At 33.9% G+C, this 21,224-nt stretch overlaps 1 protein-coding gene across 1 annotated transcript; it reads left to right on the top strand.

The window, feature by feature from the left end:
* Positions 1 to 10,245: 10,245 nt before the first annotated feature.
* On the top strand, positions 10,246 to 20,981 carry LOC107809537 (serine carboxypeptidase 24). The gene is made up of 9 exons (XM_075221414.1): positions 10,246 to 10,594; positions 15,405 to 15,512; positions 15,616 to 15,711; positions 16,739 to 16,831; positions 16,912 to 16,997; positions 18,156 to 18,556; positions 19,093 to 19,188; positions 19,988 to 20,093; positions 20,613 to 20,981. The coding sequence occupies exons 1-9, from the start codon at positions 10,318 to 10,320 to the stop codon at positions 20,754 to 20,756; spliced, it is 1,407 nt and encodes a 468-aa protein (XP_075077515.1). The 5' UTR covers positions 10,246 to 10,317; the 3' UTR covers positions 20,757 to 20,981.
* The last annotated feature ends 243 nt before the right edge of the window (positions 20,982 to 21,224 follow it).

Raw genomic sequence — 21,224 nt, 5'->3', positions numbered from 1 at the left:
AACAGATACGAATATCGAACAAAAGTCGGCCACAAAGAGACAAGTGTTGAGTAAAAGTTACGAAATTTTCAGCATTCATGAGAATAACAGAATCATCTCTCAAAACTCATAAACAAAGTCACCTCTCAAATCCTTCTTAATATATAAAGATAGGGTCATGACTATGTACTAAAACAGGTTATGAAGAAAAACCTTGTTTATTCTATGTTATGTACAAATCTGTTACACAAAAAATAGTTACGAGAAAGTTGTAGATGTACTGTAATACATGTAATAGTCAAACACTTGTTTCATACAAAACATGTGTATTCCTATTTCTTTCATCGTATTATAACACCATTATGAAGTTGAGACGTCTTCTTCATTAAGTGTCGATAAAATAAAAGGGCCCTCTTTTATAAGCCTCATGTTGATAATCCATGAGAAGAATCATAAAGCATTTTAAAAGAATAAAAATGCTAAGCTATTCTATAAGTCCTAGATAAATGGGCAAGAATAAAATATATGGAAGTACCAATAAAAACTTCTTAATATAAAAGACTAAGTACAAACTTAGTTAGCAAAATATTTGTTTTTTACAAATGCCCCATTATGATAACTGGGGACTTCGTCAAAAGATCCCTTAAAGTTGCCAAGGGATAACACCACCAAGTAATAAAAACAAAAACAACAATTTCATTTTCAGCTAGTCACTGAAGGGTTTGGAACATCAGAAGTTTCACCCTCGGGAGCAGGAATTGCAACCCCAATTGCAGCAGTAGCCACTTCTTCATTTAAAAGCTCTTCCGTTCCATGAGCTTCAAGTACAGGAGAAGGAGTATCAGTAGATTGTTGACTTTTCTCGTTAGTATCTACGACGTTGGCCAGTTCAGACTGCAAGTCAAAGCCTTCTTGAGCAGCTTCCATCAAAGCATCACGGCGAGATTTTAGGAAAGCCCAACTCACCTCTATGTTGAAGTTCTCCTCCAGAAGTCCATATTCCTTTTCCCACATAGCAAGATCGTTTTTCAAGATTTGGTGCTCAGCTAAATGGGAATCAAGGGAAGCTTCAAGAGAGGCATGAGAACTCTTCAAAGCATGAATCTCGTCAGAGGAGGTCTGTAAGTCAGCTTGAGCTTGAGTCAAACTTTGCACTAACTCTCCTGCATACTCTTCTTTCTTAGCCAAAAGTGCCTTAAGCTCCCTAACTTCTTCACTAGCCTTTGATAATTGTTCTAACAAAGAGCATTCCAAAAGCTCTTTATCTCTTTTAAATTGGCTTGAAGAAGCCTTGGCAGTTGCCAGTTCAGAAGTCAAACCACGGTTTTGCTGCTCCAGGAGGTTTTTATTTTCTTGCAACTCCTCTATGGTCCCTTGAGCATTCTCAAACTGTTATTTCCAATTGGCTGCTTCAAGCTGGGCTCCCCTGGCTATTTCTTCGGCCTCGTGGACAGTTTTTTCAGACTCACGGGCTTTTCTTTCCAGAAGGGAAATTCTTCCCATTAATTCTGTAACAATGAGGTTAGCCTACAGAGACAACTCATAAAAATGAGGGATTGAAGATAATAAAAAAAAACTTGTTGGTAAGAAGAGGAAAAATACCTTCAAAGTAGAATGAACTATGTCATTCATCAGAGTCAAGCAGCTATGGCTCTCCATCTTCTTCTTCTCAATATCTCCAATTAGGGGCTCGAGCCAAACATCGGATCTACCAGTCTTTCTCAAGAGGCTATGGGTGGCAGGAACTTCAAGAGTAACACTTCTCATAGTCATACTTCCACTGCTAGAACCCGTCTCTGTATGATGAACAGAGGGAAGAGGAGCAATGGAAGGAATGGAAGGAGAAGATGTAGAAACAGGAATGGAAGGAGAAGATGTAGAAACCAACGCAGGAACGGAAGCAAGTGCAGTAGAAACTGCCAAGGGAACGGACATAGGAGCGGTAGAAACTGGTAAAAGAACGGAAGTCGTCAAAAGTGGTAAAGAAATACTTACGGTTGGCAGTGGAATGGAGGAAATAGGAACGAATGAGGAAAGAGGAGCTTCATCAAAAACAGGGCCGAGCTCGCCACTCTCGAAACCACTATCAAAAAGATGCTGAATTGACTCATTACTATCTCTTGGTTCGTTGTCCTCGTCAGAATGAATCAAAACAGGCTCGGTGGTTGAGGTTCGAGCAGGAGTGTCTTCAATTTCATCATCAATGATTATTCGCCTCCTGACCCTTGGCCTGGTAATTAGGGAGGTACCCTCCTCTTCCTCAGAACTTTCTTTTATAGCTTTCCTTTTTGGCAGCAAGGCTCGAGCCTTATCCAAATCAAGAGCAGCATTAGCAGACATGCGAATGGCCATAGCTACTTCAGCCGTCATTCCTCTAACGCCAAATCCTGATTAAAGGAAGGATATACATGGTCAAAATTGAGGAAAAAATGCTTAACATGTAAAAAAATAAATATAAAAAGGGGCATACCATGTGTTTTTACCTTCCAGCCATGTAAGGAAGAAATCGATTTCCAAGTTCTTTGCTCCCTAGAAGCAATCTTCAAAATTGAGTCTACCCAACCACGGAAGTTAGGAATAGGTTCCACATCTCCCATGGTTGCTATAAAAAACCAAGAAGAGACGAGATTAAAAACAAATTTCTTTTGAAATTCTCAAGAGTAGGTACGGTAAGTAAAAGGAAACCTACGTGCAAAATTCCACTTCTCAGGGAAGGGAGTATTTGTTTCGCCAATCAAGTCCACCGTACGAACAGCAACGTAACGGATATACCATCCACGATCTTTGTCATCTTCAGGATTTACCAGAACTTTTTTGCTCCTTGCAGTTAAGGTAAAAACCCCATGGCGTATTAAGTTAGGGTGGTATAAATGAATGAGGTGAGAGAAGGTGAAATTGACATTGGCTTTGGAAGATAAGTATCTCAAACAAGCCACTGTTCTCCACACTAGGGGACCGATTTGGGCCAAACAAATTGTAAAGAAACGGCAAAAATCAAGAATAACTGGGTCAATCGGAGGATTAAAACCTAAAGTGAAGGGGTAAGTATAAACAAAAGAATACCCACTTCTAAAGGAGGAAATTCTCTGATTTGGGGAAGGAATTGACATTCGAAGACTATCCTTCCAGTTACAATCTCTTCTTATGGTGGGGATTGTAAGCTCGGTTACTATTGTAGGATAAGCATCGGCTTTTTCCAAATTTGCAATTTGCTTTTGAAGAGACGTTTTGTCACTTTCAAAAGACAAATCGCTGGGAACTATCTCATCAACTAAGGGTTCTTGAGAAGAATCAAGAATTTCTCTACTTCTAGAAGAGGGGGCCTTTGGGATAGAACTCCTTGAAGAAGAACCAGAGGAGCCGTCTCGAGTAGATTCTAACCCTGTTCGAAGCCTACCTCCTCCGCCTCTTCTGTGTCTAACAGGGGCGTTGGGGAATTGGTCTAGAATCGGAACTTTTTTACGGTTAGGGTTTGAAGATGACATTGTTAGGAAGGATAAGTCGAAAGAAAGTAGAAATAAAGAAGAAAATGTTTGCTGAAGATTTGTGAAGAAGACAAAGGAAGAAAAAGTTATGTATATAATGGGAACCATCAAACTTAGAAGTGTAATGATGGAAAGCCTATAATAAAGGCAACTATCACTTCGTGAATAGTGAGAATGAAGAAGTCTTGAAAAAGGGTGTAAATAGCATAATCAATCAGAAAATTACATATGGGCAGAACATTAAATGGAAAAGACGACTGAGGCGGTAATACTGTCATAAGCATTAATTGTGGCGAAAATTCCTTTTTTATGAAGATCCACTTCCCAATTATTTAATTGATAAATAAATGGAAAGTGGGGGGACTATTTGTATTGGGAAAAAATTGAGTTTATATTAAAGATGACGTGGCATGACACGTGGTTTGGTTAAATGGTCAAAGTGCAACAATTGACTAAGAGGCACGGATGGAGACAACCACGGGAAGAGGAATTTAAATAGGCACGAGACGAAGTGCAGATACGAGTCTCGTACCAATTCAAGTCATTTAAAGCCAACAGATTAGAAGGCATTAAAGACAAAGATCTGATGACAGAAAGGAGTCCAAATTCATTATTAAATACCTGATACGTTAGAAAATTGGTATTTAATAGGAATGATTGTATAACGGCTTATTTAATATCATTTATTACTCATAATTATATCATTAAAGCTGAGGCTTCATTCCTTTACCTAGAATTACCTATAAAAGGAAGAAGTATCATCATTTGTAAGGACACGGAATACTATTGGGAACTTATTGAAATACAAAACTATTTGCTGCTTTACCATCATTCTCAAAAGTATTTTATTTTCGTCTCCTGATTATCAGTAACCCGAATTTCTTTTTAGCTTTGACCAAAGACTCAGATTTTTGGTTAAACACCCGGGATTTTTACGCAACGGGCACTATTCTACTCAACCAGTGCTCCCTAAAGACTTTTAGTGTTCAGGGTGTCAAATACTTTAAATTAACTATTTTCAAGGTATATACATATACATATACAAGATTTTTGCCGAACCTTACTGGATACTGTGGTAGGTCTGCCTTTGTTCTCACATGGGAGATCAGAGATCAATTTCCCTCACCAACAGCCTCCTCAGTCAGAGTTGGTCGCACCAGGCTTTGCCTAGTGCAGTTTACATTTCATGTGTAGTTTGCAAGCTATTGCACCGTGAGCTGATTATCCAATGCGTACCCGAAAGATAGCAGCTATGAATTTCTCCGGAAAATTTTCGGGAAAAAAAAACTTTTATTGAATGTGTTGGTTTTAGAGGATATATAATCAATAAATTTTTGTATTGATTGAGAAGTGTTAGTATAAAAACTAATACAAGTTTGCCCTAGGGCAATGGTTCAAAAATGCAAATTGTATGTGTTGGTTAGATGCTTATCACGATTTTGAACCACGTCGTAAACAAAATTCTGATATTCAAGTGGAGAATAATAGAAAAATAGACTATTAATTATCAACCTGCCTAAGGGACTTGCCCTAGGCATAACCTATATACAAAGAGTTCCAACTATCAAATCAAAGTAAAGAGGAACCTTTCCCCAGTTGATGAGAGAAAGAAAGGAAATGAGCCCATTGATTCACCTATCTGAAGATGAAGGAATGAAAGAATTAGAGTCTTGATCTCGGGCACCAAGGAAGATTGCCTCCACGATCAGTGCCTGCTGCTCCTGGCGTAGTCCCTGGAGTCTTTCTTCTAGTTCCCGAATTCTTTGACGGCTTGCTTCCATTCGGGCTTCAATAGCAGCCGGGTTCACGGAGCGAAGATGCCTCAAGAAACCATTTAACATTATTCGAGTCTTTTGAAGAGAATTTTCTACATTTTGTATTTCAACGTTAATTTAACTATTCATAAAAGAGAAATGAATTAAAGAAATCAGTGAATGAAATAAGGCGATAAAAAAAAATACCTAGGAACGAGCAAGGAGGATTGGTTTCCCCACCTTAAAGTACCGAGCATTTTAGGGGTCTAGTTCGCTGATATAAAAAAGCAAGTCGATTCCTCAGCTCTTGAATAGGTGCTGCATATCTTAAGGTGTAGAACCTGCAACTCATTCGGAAAAAAAGAAAGGTTAAAGAGTCAGTTGGCTCTCTCTCTATATATAAACTCATCAAATTTTCTTGGATATGTCATTAGTAAGTTTAACTTTTGTTCAATAGCGTTTAGATAGTGTTGGAACAATATTATAAGACCAAAACTCGAACAACCCACGACATATTTTTAATTTCTGAGACATAGAGCTCGAAATGAAGATAGAAATTAAAGTAAAAATGGTGATTTATAGAAGCTGCAGGAAACAACATCTCGGAAATCTTGGGCAAGATCTCAATCTTATACTAAAAATTTATTTATATACTTCATTTCAAAGCAACAATTTACTACAGTTATTCTTAGGTCTTGATTGACTTTTTGGCCCTTCATTCTTTTTGCTGTGGGATCCACGCAATCGAGTCAATGCGTTCTTCTTTGTTGATAACTATTATTTGTCTTTTCTTTTTTTTCCTTTTTCTTTTTTCGAAGGTTTGGAGTGAGAATTGACAAAGAGGTTAGAAGAGATGTGACAGGCAATGGTGGATCTACAACCCTAATGTTCGATCTCCACCTCTTCCTATCAAGAATCATGTCATTGAAAATCTGCAGCAAAGCTGAGTCCTGTTTGATCACCTCTCCCCTATACTTCTTAGGCCGCCCTGTACCTCTTCTTGTTCCCGCCAAGGCCAAACTCTCGCACCTCCTCACCGGAACATCAGGGCTCCTCCTTCGCACGTGCCCGTACCATCTGAGCCTCGCTTCCCGCATCTCGTCATCCATAGGAGCCATGCCTATCTTCTCCCTAATAACTTCATTCCTAATCTTATCCATCCTAGTATGCCCACACATCCACCTCAACATCCTCATTTCTGCTACTTTCATCCTCTGGATATGGTAGTTCTTAACCGGCCAACACTCTGCCTCATACAACATGGTCGGTCTAACCACAACTCTATAAAACTTACCTTACCTTTGAGTAACAGTGAGACTTTCTTGTCACACAGGACTCCTGATGCTAACCTCCATTTTATCTAACACACCTCTATACGGTGTGTGACGTCCCCATCAATCTCTCTGTCCCCATGGATAATCGACCCCAGATACTTAAAACTACTTCTCTTGGGGATGACCTATGATCCAAGCCTCACGTCCATGCCCACTTTCCCCGACTCGGCGCTGAACTTGCATTCCAGATATATCTGTCTTAGTCCTGCTCAACTTGAAACTCTTAGACTCAAAAGTATGTCTCCAAATCTCTCGCTTGTCGTTAACACCACCCAATAAGAATGATGTCATCAGCGATAAGAGATATATGTTAGGACCGTAAAAATCAGGTGTCATACGGAAGCTAGCTAAGCAAACATTGAGCGACGATAAATCATACAACAAAGGAGAAATATACCAAAAGAAACACAAACATTTAACGTGGTTCGGTCACTGACCTATGTCCACTGCGGAGATGAGCAATCCACTATATAAAAAGAGAGTACAAAATATCGAGAGAACAACCTTACGAAGAGGCAAACACAAGTGACACACTAACACTTGTCCCGTAAAGTTCTCCCCCTAAACACGACTCTCAAGCCCCTATGGCTACATTGTGGATGCTACTGAATGAGAAGGACGGATCCTCAATTTATAGAAGTCCAAACCTTTTCCTACAAGAAAAAAGACTAGCCAAGTATAGGAGAATTATAATTTCCTTCTACAAAAAGGAAAACCCAATTAAGGTAATTATATTGCCCTTTCCTTCAACAAATAGGAAAACCAAATATGGTAAGAAAACTATGGCAAACACCTAACAATATATTCTTATATTTTTTAGATTAAAATTTATGATTCCGATACTAATAAGAATGGGGCAATCCTAGGGTTGTGAGACCTAAGAAAGATTAATGCGCACAAATGGTAAAAGCTAACAATTCAACGACATGCATTTAACACTATATGGAACTGAATCTCATAATAATTCAAATATACCAAACTCATCACGTACTTGTTTGTTCTTGTAATTCATGCCGACATGCTTATTTGTACTTGAACCAAATTAACATAATAACATTCGTTTCTCATTTCATAGCTTATATCGTTATTATTGTCCTATATATATGACCCCTATATATTTTTGAAAAAAATTAAATAACATTTGTTTCATTTCATATCTTATATCGTTATTATTGTCTTATATACACCCTATCTTTGACCAACTAAACTTATCTCTAACTCATTGATTAGTTGTTACATATATATTAGTGTTATTATATGTTCATATAAGCCAAAAAATAATTATACATTCCTTATCAAATTTAATTCTATCTGTTAAAAAGATGAAGTATAGAAATTAGACAAATGATATATATATATATAAATTGAAATGGCTATACTTGGTGGATAAAATTTGAAACATCAATGTAAAAGAATATGTTTACCTTTATAATCTTGGAAAACTATGGACCCGTTTGTTCATAGATATTTGTTTCATTTTTTGAATTTTTTTTCAAAAATGTGTTTGTCCATGAAATTTTACAAGTTTTTGAAAAAATTTAAAAAATGAATTTTTTCAAAATTTTCAGAAAATTTTATTTCACCACTCACAAAATTGCAACATTTTTTCAAGTGGAATACATGTCCAAACATAATTTTAAATTTTAAATAATATTTTTTAACTTCTCCAAATACCACATTTTTTTCAAAAATTACAAATTTTATGTCCAAACGCCTGCTATATATTTTACAATCTTTAATATATTCACCTCAACAACCATATAAGGCTGTTGAGTAAAACATAAGGTAGGACAAAACTGAGAATGGCAAAGTATCTAGAAATATCTGTTTTTGGTATGTAATAGTTGGTAACAATTGACATATATTATAATTAATGCAATTGAAAAAATATAATAGTAGTAAAATAACAAACTTATCTTGAAATGACACACCACATGCATTATTAGGTACTACTAAAATTAATCAAATTTAACTACTTAGCAACAATGAGTAAATGATTTTACCCACTTCATTTGATAATTACACAACAATATCAAAATTTATAAAATTCACATATTGATTGATTAGCAAAAAAAGGAATGATAAGAAAGGGTGGATGATCCACACTCAACCCCCTACCCTCTCTCTATATATAACATTTAAAAAGAAAATATTATATTTTTCATAAGCACTATCAGTGGTGGATCCAGAATTTTCATCAAGGGATGTCAAAATATAAATAATTAGATATATCGAAAATTTAAGGGTAGTCAACGTATAATAAATATACATAAAATAAAATAATTTATCTAACAAAATAGTGTAATTTTCCGGCGAAGGGGTGTCAGAAAGTTCAATATGGCTCCGCCACTTATCACTATATCGATATCCACTGGCCTGACTAATTCAAATTAATGATGGTTAATTCATTAAAGGGTAAGCGCTAAGGAGTTTCTCCATTAATTTCGAGGCTTAAAGCGAATACTCGTTGCAGGTGAAATTAGTTTCTCCATTTTTTCACTCCTTTAATCGTGAAAAAATTATACTTCCTCCGATCAATTTTAATTGATCTTTTGATTTTTTTTTTGTGGTCTACAATATTTAATTTTTTTATATATCAAGAAGAAATTAACTTTTTTTTTAAAAAAAAATTGCCTTTGGAGTATATACTCTCGAAGTATTTATTATATTTTCAATGATAAAATTAAATAATAGTAAAGGTTAATATGACCAATTTCATTATTAATTAATGTTAAAAAGTAGATTCCTTAATATACATATAAAAATAATTAAAAAATTAATTAAAGTGAATTGGATGGAATACTATGCTAGACAATAGTCATATTCAGTAGGAACTTTGACTGCATGCAGTTTTCTTAGTCAATTAGTCTAATCATGTAATTCAGCATTATTGCCTTTGTAAATTTGTCCATTATTTTCAAGATTTGGACATGTCTTACTACAGAGATAAACCAAAAGAAGAATTCTACATCCACAATAGGAATAGGAATAGATAATGATGAAAATCCTCATAGAGTAAAGAATGATAAGGATTTTTATTATTGTTTTAATACCTTTTTTTTTTCTTGTACTATATATTATATTCATTAAAAATCCAAAACCCCACACCTTTCTATTCTTCCTTTTAAACATTTTTCCCTTCTCTTTTCCTACTTCATTGGACCACTATTCCTTACAAGCCAGAAGTGCATGTGGGCGTTTGGATTGGTTGGTTTAGGCAGGGTTTTTTTTTTCTTTTTTGGCTGGAGGGCCGTGGGGTGGAGGGGAGGCCTTTTTTTATCGGAAAAATGACATTGTGTAGTTGTTCCCAAAATAATAGCCAAAATATATATTTATATATATATTTGTATGTTATATACAAAAAATATACAAATTTGATATGCTTATATACAAGGAGCGGAGGAAGGGTGTTATCTACGTGTTCGGATGAACCCATTAACTTTTTGTTTAGACCCTATATTTGTACTGAAAAACTATTAAATATGTATAGACACTTATTGAAAGCCCAGTAACTAACAAGCTATGGGTTCGATTGTAAATTCAAAACTCATAAATTTTAAATTCTGTCTCCACTTCTATTTTTATGGTTACTGAACGTCAATAGTTTCGGCCGCGGACTAAAAATGATGATTGCCCGAAAAAAGAAGAAAGAAAAAGGCTTCATCAAGTGCAATGTATATATATTACCTTATTTAGGTGAATTTCATATAGGAGGGAATTTAAGAGAGAGAGAGAGAGAAAAAAAACTCGTAGAAGGGTGCAACAATGGCGTCCCAAAGAGCTTATAATTCAATTTTCTTGAGCCAATTTCTGCTTATTATTCTCTCTTTAACTATCACCATTAATAATGTTGCAGCTTCTTTAACAAAAGAACAAGAATTTGATCGTATAATTTCACTTCCGGGACAACCTCCGGTGACTTTCTCACAGTTTTCCGGCTACGTTACCGTCAATGAAAACCATGGAAGAGCTTTGTTTTATTGGTTGACAGAAGCTACTACTCAACCAGAAAAGAAACCTCTTGTTCTTTGGCTTAATGGAGGTTAGTCTAATATTTATTTTAAATTCTTTTTTTTTTATATTTTTGTTTTTAGGATAGTGGCAGAATCAAAATTTTCATTAATTATATATATATATATATATATATATATATATATATATATATATATATATATATATATATATATATATGGGATATGGAAAAAAACTGATCATCCTTTATCACTAACTATACTTTGTCAAGGGCGAAGCTACATTATCCAAAGGGTGGTTAATTGACCACCCTTTGTCGAAAAATTATACTATTTATATAGATAAAATATTAGGTTTTAGAGGTGTATAACATATTCTAAACACCCGTTGTTGGATTTTTTTTTGCTTCTTTCATGTTTGATCCCACACTTTGCCAGGGGCGAAGCTATATTTATTAGACCATTCTTCGTCGAAAAATTACACTGTATTGTGTATATAGATAACATATTAGGTTTTAGAGGTGTATATCATATAACGAACATCCATTGTTGATTTTTTTTTTTAAAAGTTTGAACACCTTTGAAGAAATTCTTGACTTCATCGCCTCACTTCGGACGGTAGATGAGCTTGGTGGAGGTGTTATCCTTCCAAATTAAAATACAATGAATTAGTATTGGTAGAATCTTAAAATATTTTCTATATTTAGTATGTTACAAAATTTTAAAGTAATTTAAAAAGAATTTGAAGAAGTTGTATTTAAATAGTTAGTTGAATAAATTTGATTACTTTTGAGAAAAACTATATTACTGATTCTTGGATAAAACTTTTTTTGTGTAATTGAGGTTTAATGCATAATAAGGAAACCATAAAATAAAGGAAATCCTATATAATTGCAAGAAACTTGAGGAAGAAGAACCATAACTTTTCTTTGAAGAAAAAATAAACAAATCATTAGCGTTTATCCATGCAAAAATATTGGTATTTAGTCAAAACTAATTAAAATCTAGTATGTCTTACGTCAAAGCAATAATTGTTAAATGATAATTAAATAAGGACAAAGACATGATACATGTGCTTATGATTAAGGTTCAAACATAAATAATAATAATACTCATAGCTTTCATCTTAACACGTAATATACATTCACTTTTTCACTTCTCCAAAATTAATATAAAAGAAAAAAGTTAAATTATGTTTACTTGGCTCATGAAAAGTGGTGGATGGGTTCAACCACTACTTCCTATCCCTTTCCCTTAGTTCCAATTATTAAACTTTATTTTTTTGGATTTTTTTTTGGATTAATTGTTGGTGTTCGAAATTCACTGACCCGACTATTCTTTAAAATGTCCACTATGGAGGATTTATAGGTCTATAGCAAAATGATGTCATTCTTAGAGCTCGGATCCGAAACCTCTAATACGTATTATACTTTCCAAAAAGGAGTCCCTCTCTTTAATGGGACTCATCCTAATTCTCAAATTCCAATTAACATGAAATGACAACCATTAAATTGCTGAGGCAAATCCAGAGCAGATTTACCAAGTTCAACTGAACGCATTACTTTTATATACAATCAATCAACTTTTATTACCTTACGTTAGTGAACTCTCCAAAGATATTGTCATATTTGTGGCAAAACTTCAAAAAATACAATTTTTTTGAAATATGTGACACACATCCGATGATATTTTTAAAGAGTCCAAACAATATAGGTAGATTTCTTGATCACTACTAGAAAACTGCCTAAAACTGTCCAGAAATACCGAACAAATCAGTCGAAAAACTGGAAAAATCGACCGATTTCCCACTGACTTTAATCCTTCGAAATTAGGCTGGTCGGTAATGAATAGCGATCGTAGTCGGTCGCAATTTTCGACCTAGTTCGTCGGTCAATTAAATTGCACAAACGACCCAAAAGAAAAAATCTATCGAAAAAATATCGGTCAACATTTTGAATTATGCAATACAAAAAATACTCCGTCTAGGAATCGAACCAGGATCCGTATTGTAGAAGGATACTATTCTACCACTAGACCATTGGTACATTTTGGTTTAAGACTTTCTTTTATTTTATTTGTAGTCTTTAATTGCATTTTCGCGCGAAAATAACGATCGATTTCGGCCGGTTGTTTGAATATTAATTTTAATTTATTTATATGAAAAACCGATCGATTTCGATTGGTTTCTTAAAAAATAAATTTCGCGGGATGCAAAAATAGTTTTCAGCATTTTTTCGCCAAAAAAAATCGACCGAAGTTGGTCAATTTCGTAAAAAAAAATATTTGAAAAAACAAACGACTTCGGTCGATATTTGATCGATCGAAGTCGGTCTATTAACCGCGGTCGATTTTGGCCGAATTTCTAGCAGTGGATCTACCACAAGAGTAAACTAGTCGTATTCACTAGCAAAATCCACTACGAGAAGCCAAAAATATGCAGATGTCACCTTTCAGATCTTGTGGAATAAAGGTGGCAAAATATATACTATGGTATATTATAGGTATATTTTTGGCAGTTTATATATAATACAAAATTGAAGAAAAGAAAAAAATAATGAATTAGAAGGAAAAGGAAAGATCAATACATAAGTGCTCGTGATACCGTTCTGTCCCCTTACTTTTTATTCCTTCTTATTACTTCATCTTCTAAGTTTTATTCCTTGTTTGTATTTACGTATTCAAAAAGCTGCATTTAGGTTTATGCCTTTTTGTCTTTATCTTTACACAATTTGATAATATACAAACAAGAACAACATTCCAAACTCAACATAAAAGTAGAATACCTTTCCCTCTTTTTTTGTCCTACACTCTTTCCATTTTCTAGCATTTACGTCCAACTTTTCCTATAATCTTTTTAAAACAGGAAAAGATCCCCACGCAAATTTAAAAAAAAAAAAAAAAAAAAATAACTTCTCTACCATAAAAAAGGAAAAAAAATGTAAAGTTTATGATAAATACAAGCAAATATAAGTACAGTCAAATTTCTTTATAACAGTCTCGTTTGTTTCGATGTTTTTTGACTGTTATAGTGAAGTGTTGTTATATAGGACATATATTATAACATTACATAAAAATCGGTTCCAAGCAAAAAATGACTTTTATAGTAAATAACTGTTATATAGATAGAGATGTTGTTAAAGGGATGTCGACTGTATTAATTAGTAATAATTGTGTAAAGGTGATAACTAACCTGCTATTCCACGACTAGTGTACGTACCTTAAATCCTTTTCTCATTTCCCAAGTATAGAAAATTTGGTGATAAACCTGTAAAAATATATTATCCTTTTGTTTTTTTGAGTCCTAGTCAGTAAGCTGAATATTTCAAAGATAATTAAATTAGAGTTTAAGTTTTATGCACTTACAATGTAGAAAATATTTTTACAATTAGATTATTTATAAGGTACTTATAAATAAATATCTTGAACTGATAAAAATCAATAACTTATGTGCTACACCGGTTAACTTATAAGTAATTATAGATAAATTTATAAATAAGCATTAATTGATTATCTTTAAAAAATTATAAATTATCTGCTTTCACAAGCTAAGTTACTCTTACCCTATATTAAAATTTTATATTGTCAGTATATATGTGTGCCGATCTTTATTGTTCCTGACCGCCTGCCGTTCAGCCTTAGCGTTCCAAATAATCAATAGTGTGACCGTTCTGTATTCAAAACAATCGATGACACTAGTGACGATTCGTGGGACCCCCACGCCGCCTTCGTCTCCTATTATAGTCGCTTTCTTTATATGGCAAGCACTACCAGTCGCCTGCACTACATTGTATGATGAAAACTTTGCCTAACGGCCACTTCCGCTCTGACCGAGCTAACCGTCACGCTTGACTATATCTCTCCCACCATAAAAGATTGACATGGAGTTATAAAAGGGTGAAAGAGAACTTCTAAAATGGTGAATATTTAAAGCTTTGAGTGTTGAGAAGCATGCGTAGTAAATAGTGGTGTCATGATGATGGCCAAAAGTCGACTAGTTACACTATTCTCATTTCTGACCTATGACGCTAAAATTTATTTTTTGGTGAATTTTATGTGAGTTATCATTATTAAACAAAAAAGAGAAAAAAGCAATATCTCAAAGGAAAGGAAAGGTCATTGTCTTGTGATTTAATAATTGAAGCTAACTGTTGCAAAATTAAAAATAATAAAGAAAAAAAAAGTAATAAATGATAGAAAGGAGATAGTAGGTGACTAGTTATGGCAGATTGTTATGTTCAACTCATTAATGGTGGTTAGTGACATTATGAGAATCATGTGTTTTCTACATCTTCTATCCAATACAATTGTGTTTTCTTTTTATCATTTGTATTCCATACTCTCTTCAAAACCCTAACTAATTCGAATTTGCGCGGAACAAAATTTATTGAAAGAAAAAACGCTTCCTATCAAAAAAAAATTATTTTTTGGGTTCGAACACAAGATCTCTGGATAAAAGTGGAGAATCCTATCGACTTCACCACAAGTCTTGATGGTCAATTGTCTCAAAACAATGGCTAAGATGCTAAAACCCAATACTTAAATATATAGACATGACATCGTTTAACTAAGATTAGAATTTTATTTGTTTGCACTTAATGAAAGCCTGAATCTTAAGAATAAATATTATAGTACATCCTATGCTTCAGTAGGGGTAAGGCTGCTTACATCTTACCTTCTCCAAACTCAACTCGTAGGAATTTACTAAGTTTGTTGTTGTTTTTATCCTACGATTCAGTACTAGCAATATTTATGAATAAGCATGAAGGTTTATTGAATTTCAAAAAAAAAAAAAAAACTACAAAATTAGATAGCCTGAAAATTTTTCTTTTGATTATTTCTTTTTTTTTTGTTGAGAAATTTGTAAAAATTTGAACCATGCAGGTCCTGGTTGTTCATCAGTAGCATATGGGGCATCAGAAGAAATAGGTCCATTTAGAATAAATAAAACTGGTTCTTCTCTCTATTTGAACAAGTATTCATGGAATAAAGGTAACACTATTTTTATTTTTATTTTCTCTTTACTTTTTTTATATTATTTTCACATCAAAAAAAAAAAAGAACTAAGACATTGAAAAATTCTTAATAAATACAGTGGCAAATATTCTTTTTCTGGAATCACCAGCTGGTGTTGGTTTCTCTTATACAAATACAAGCTCTGATCTTAAGGATTCTGGAGATAAAAGAACAGGTAAATATACATTTCTTGATATTAATTTTTCAATAATTACATCTAGGATGATCTTACAAAATTGTGTATCATTCTATATAGTTTAACTTATATTATACCGACAATGTAAAATATTTGTACACTATCATGTCACTCAAAGATGACTATAGGTAATGTTCTCAATAATTTTCACCAAAGGGGAATCCACGATTTTAAAGTGGTAGGGGCACATGAGCGGACTGCCCAACCAGTTATCCGATATGACTTTTAATTTAAAGAGTTTCAAGTAAAATATATGATCGTTTATGCATATATAATCAGAACTTTTACTGAAATTAACGCGGTCCAATAACCCCTCTACTCCAAACATAAGTCCGCCTATAATTTTCACACTGTCACAATATATAATTTAAATCCTTGTATGTAACCTTAATACAATTTTTTTTGTGGTTTGTAAAAACCTTCCAATACTTAAAATAAAATTTAAATCTATTAATTAACAGCTTGTTTGGATGGTTGTTACGCATCATTTCATAATGTATCGTATCGTACTGTATTGTATTGTACTGTATCGTTTGATAAATACAATGTTTGGATACATTGTGTCGTTTGCCATCGTTTCATGATATCACGCACCAGCAATATGAAGAATACACTTGCAATATTATAAAGAAAAATTATGATACAACGTAAAATTACTATATAAAAAGGTAGGATAAATGATAAAATAAAATAATTTAATAATAATAGAGGGTGAGATTGAGAGAAAAAGACAAGGTAACGACGCGACCACACAAAATCAGTCGTTACATAAAGTGACACATTTCGTCGTTATGTAACGACGGATTTAACGATACGATACAATAAAATTTAAGTAACAATCAAAACAAATATTATATTTAAAATAACAATACGATACAATACAATGGGCAACAACCATCCAAACAAGCTGTAAAGAAAAAGAAAACACATAGTGAGGGAAAAAAGGAGTAATATATTGTGGCATAATTTGATTTTTAGAACTCTTAATTTATTTTTTTTGTCACAGCTCAGGATGCACTAATTTTCCTCACAAGATGGATGTCAAGATTTCCACAGTATAAATATAGAGATTTCTATATTTCTGGGGAGAGTTATGCAGGTAATATTTTTTTTAAAATAAAATTAATTTCCTAACAAAAATAATTTTAACATAGATTACAAGTTCTTTTGTTTTGTCAGGGCATTATGTTCCCCAGTTGGCACAGGCCATTGTCAATTATAACAAGAAATTTCCACATCCAATCATCAATCTCAAAGGAATTATAGTAAGTAATTCATCTAATTTTGTAAAAATATTCTTCATATAAGGGAAATTTGCGCTTTGATCCCTCCATTATCGTTAAAGTTTAAATCTAGTCCTTGTGATTTTAGGTTAAGCATATCTAACATTCAATTAATCTTGGTTTAATGAATTATTAAGTGCTAAACCATTTAGTTACCAATATGTTATGTTAAATTAGTATTGTTTCTCATATTCGAGCATAATATACTTCTAAAAATAGTCTAAATATCATATATTTACTAGTATACAAAGTGGACCAAAATCAATCATTTTAACTAATTGAAGGCTAAACGCGCTTCGCCAATTGTTACAATGACCAAAATTAGAATTTACCAACAATCGAGGGACCAAAAGTGCAATTATCCCTTCACTTAAAGAGAATTATTTTAGAGAAATTTTCATAAAGCACTATAGTTTAGAGCCTAATACTATAGTTTGCCTAATTATCATTTGTAGCTATTGTTCAATTATTACTAACTTGTAATTTCAAACGCGCAACGAATATAACCTGTGTCAATTGTAGTCATACGCGCAACAAATACAACTTGTATCAAGTGTATTCATTTGCACAACGAATACAACATGTATCAACTGTAACCAAGGTGAAATACAAAAGTGTATACAAAGGATACAAGTTGTATCGGCTGTATACATGGGTGTATACAAAGGATACAACCTGTATCGACTATATTCATTCGCGCAACGAATACAAAAAAGGCGAAATACAACAATACGGAAAAATAAATTGGTCTTTTTGAGAGTCAAACTCAAGATCTTCGCTAACTAAGCGGGCGCTTTAATTTAACCAACTGAGCTACGAGAGCTTGTTGCTCTCTTGTTTCAGTTCAAAATAATTAATCTCTTGTTTCATGGATTTGCTATAAAATTCAAATAAGCGGGTGTTTTAATTTGACCGACGGGGCTACGAGAGTTTGTTGTTCTCTTATTTCAGTTCAAAACAATTAATCTCTTATTTCATGGATTAGCTATAAGCTACAAATGATAAATTTACTGAAAGTATAGCTACGAATGGTAAATTTGCTTAAGGTATAGCTACAAATGACAAATGACAAATACAGGTTAAATGTTTGATATGTCGCGTAGGAAATGCTTACATACTGAAAGCTTGAAATTTACACAGGTAGGAAATGCTGTTACTGATAACAAATATGATGGAATAGGAACTGTTACATACTGGTGGAGCCATTCTATGATTTCAGACAATACTTACAAAAAAATCATGCATTCTTGCAATTTCACATCAGAAAATTCCTCAAAGCAATGTGATAATGCAGTTACTTATGCTGTGAGCCATGAATTTGGTCAAATTGATCAGTACAGCATTTACACACCATCTTGCAAGGTAGAGCAGAATGAAACTCAGAAATATGTTCGGTTCAAGAACACGATTATTCATCGAAAGCTCTCGGGTTATGATCCGTGTACTGAGAATTACGCAGAGAAATATTATAATCGCGCTGATGTGCAGAAAGCCATGCATGCAAATACCACAGGAATTTCATACAGTTGGACTGCATGCAGGTACTCACATCTCTTGTACTTTTACATGCAAACGCAGGTTTAACGTGAATTCTGTAAGTTCAACTGAACATACTGCTTTCAACTCAAATTATGGATATATATGCAAAAAGCTTTCAAAATGTATACATGAAATAAGATCACATTCATTCTGAATCCACTGGCTTTGAATTCTTGATTCGCCACTTTCTATATGCCTCATTCACGCGTACAAGGGATAAGTTTATTCACCGGATTAAAACTTTCCGTAATCTCCACACTACTATATTTCAATCAGAGGCGGATCTAACATTTGAAGGTCGGGGTGCACTACTTTTGGATTCAACAAAAATCTGTTTTATATATAGGGTGTCTACTACTAATATATCACTATTTTCTAAAAACATATATATGTATACATGAAATTTTTGTCTGAATTTTACGAGGTGTATCGAAGACAGATATTCTGTGGGTTCAACTGAACCAGTTGGTCTCAGCTCAAACTATGTGTACATAAATGGATATTTGACAGCTTTCTTTTTTTTTTTTTGGGACAACAGTGACGTATTGTTAAAGAATTGGAAGGACTCTGATGATTCAATGCTACCAATCTATAAGAAGCTAATGGCTGCTGGTCTTAGAATATGGGTGTTCAGGTAAAACTAATGATCTTACTTAACACCTATATTGCTCGGACTCTCTGAAAATGTCAACGGGTGCATGTCGGATCCTCCAAAAGTAGTAATTTTGGATGATCCGACACCTATGCTGCTCGGACTCTTCAAAAATGTCAGCGGGTATGTGGCGGATCCTCCAAAAGTAGTGTAATTTTGAAGGATCCGACACCTATGTTGCTCGGACTTTCCGAAAATATCAACGGGTGCGCGTCGGATCCTCCAAAAATAGTGTAATTTTGGATGATCCGACACCTATGTTGCTCGGACTCTCCAAAAATGTCAGCGGGTGCATGTTGGATCCTCCAAAGGTAGTGTATTTTTGAAGGATCCGACACCTATGTTGCTCGGACTCTCCGAAAATATCAGTGGGTGCATGTCGAATCCTCCAAAAATAGTGTAATTTTTGAGGATCCGACACCTATGTTGCTCGGACTCTCCAAAAATGTCAGCGGGTATGTGTCGGATCATCCAAAAGTAGTGTAATTTTGAAGGATCCGACGCCTATGTTGCTCAGACACTTCGAAAATATCAGTGGGTGCATGTCGGATCCTCCAAAAATAGTGTAATTTTTGAGGATCCGACACCTATGTTGCTTGGACTCTCCAAAAACTTCAATGGATGCATGTCGGATCCTCCAAAAGTAGTGTAATTTTAGAGGATCCGATACTGATGTGACGGCATTTTGGAGAGCATGCGCAACATAGCCTAATAATTTTATAAATGTATTACAGTCTAGTTAGTCACCATAGGAAATGATGGTTTATATTTTAAAATGCAGTGGGGATACAGATTCAGTGGTTCCAGTGACTGCCACAAGGTTCTCTCTAAGTCATCTCAATCTCAAGATTAAAACTCCATGGTATCCTTGGTATTCTGGATCTCAGGTAAAATAAACATATTTTGTATATTCTACTAGGAGTACTAAACTTCAAGTTTGATTTCAAATCAAACTATATATACATATGCGAAAAGAATTTTAAATGTATACGTATGATAAGATCGGACTTATCTTGAACGCACTGACTCTAGGAGTGTTTATTTATTTATGAGGAAGTCATTTTCTGGTTTTTGGTTGACGTAATTGATTTTCTTCCATCATATGGGAGAAAACGATTCGGCTTACTTATGAGTGGAAGTCATTCTTCTTACAACTATCTGAACTTTAAACTTCGTATTACTTGTTTTAACTAATTATTAGAAATTAAACACAAAAATTTCATCAAAACACTCCTTGTTTGCTAAAACTACTATACATGATCATTAATTATATAATTTTTTAACACATTTTCAATTCACCAATCGAAAAACAGAAAAAAAAATTCATGGAAAATGACTCTCGTCGTACGAAACACACTCTGAATCCTGAATTCGCCTCTGAAAAATGAATATTGCGATTTTTGTAGGTGGGAGGGTGGACAGAGGTGTATGATGGGCTTACATTCGCGACGGTTAGAGGAGCTGGCCATGAAGTTCCATTGTTTCAGCCCAGAAGAGCATTTATTCTTTTTCAGTCATTCTTAGCAGGCAAAGAATTACCAAAAAATTGAGTAAATTCATCAAGATTGAAGCTTGAGAAGTTGAGAGGCAAAAGGCAAAAGGCAAATTTATAGCTCCTAAGAAATTATGGGAGTTTGAAAATTAGAGTTAGAATTGATTCATTTAAAATTGTGTATTTGAAACTCATCATTTCTCATTTGACAAGAAATGATTCTCTAGGAGAATCAGCTCTATCTAATAATTTCTTCACACTGCGTACAATGACACTTATTGTCCGGTCCTTCCCCAAACCCCGCACATAGGCTGCCCATTTTTCTCAAACGCAAGCAACTACTTATTAGCATCATTTCTTTATCAAGATTGCAAAAGGAATTGGATAAGAAAATGTGTGAAGCCAAATCACATTTTAATACTTTCTTCCATGCAATAAAAAAGAACTTTTATAGATCCTAGGACAAAGATTTTGGGTATGCGAACAAAGTCTGAAACTTGATATGAAAAAGTAGTGTCATATAAGG

Source organism: Nicotiana tabacum, chromosome 9, assembly GCF_000715075.1.
Source record: "Nicotiana tabacum cultivar K326 chromosome 9, ASM71507v2, whole genome shotgun sequence".
In the NCBI taxonomy this organism is placed as follows: domain Eukaryota; kingdom Viridiplantae; phylum Streptophyta; class Magnoliopsida; order Solanales; family Solanaceae; genus Nicotiana; species Nicotiana tabacum.
This window is presented reverse-complemented; position numbering and strand designations above follow the sequence as displayed.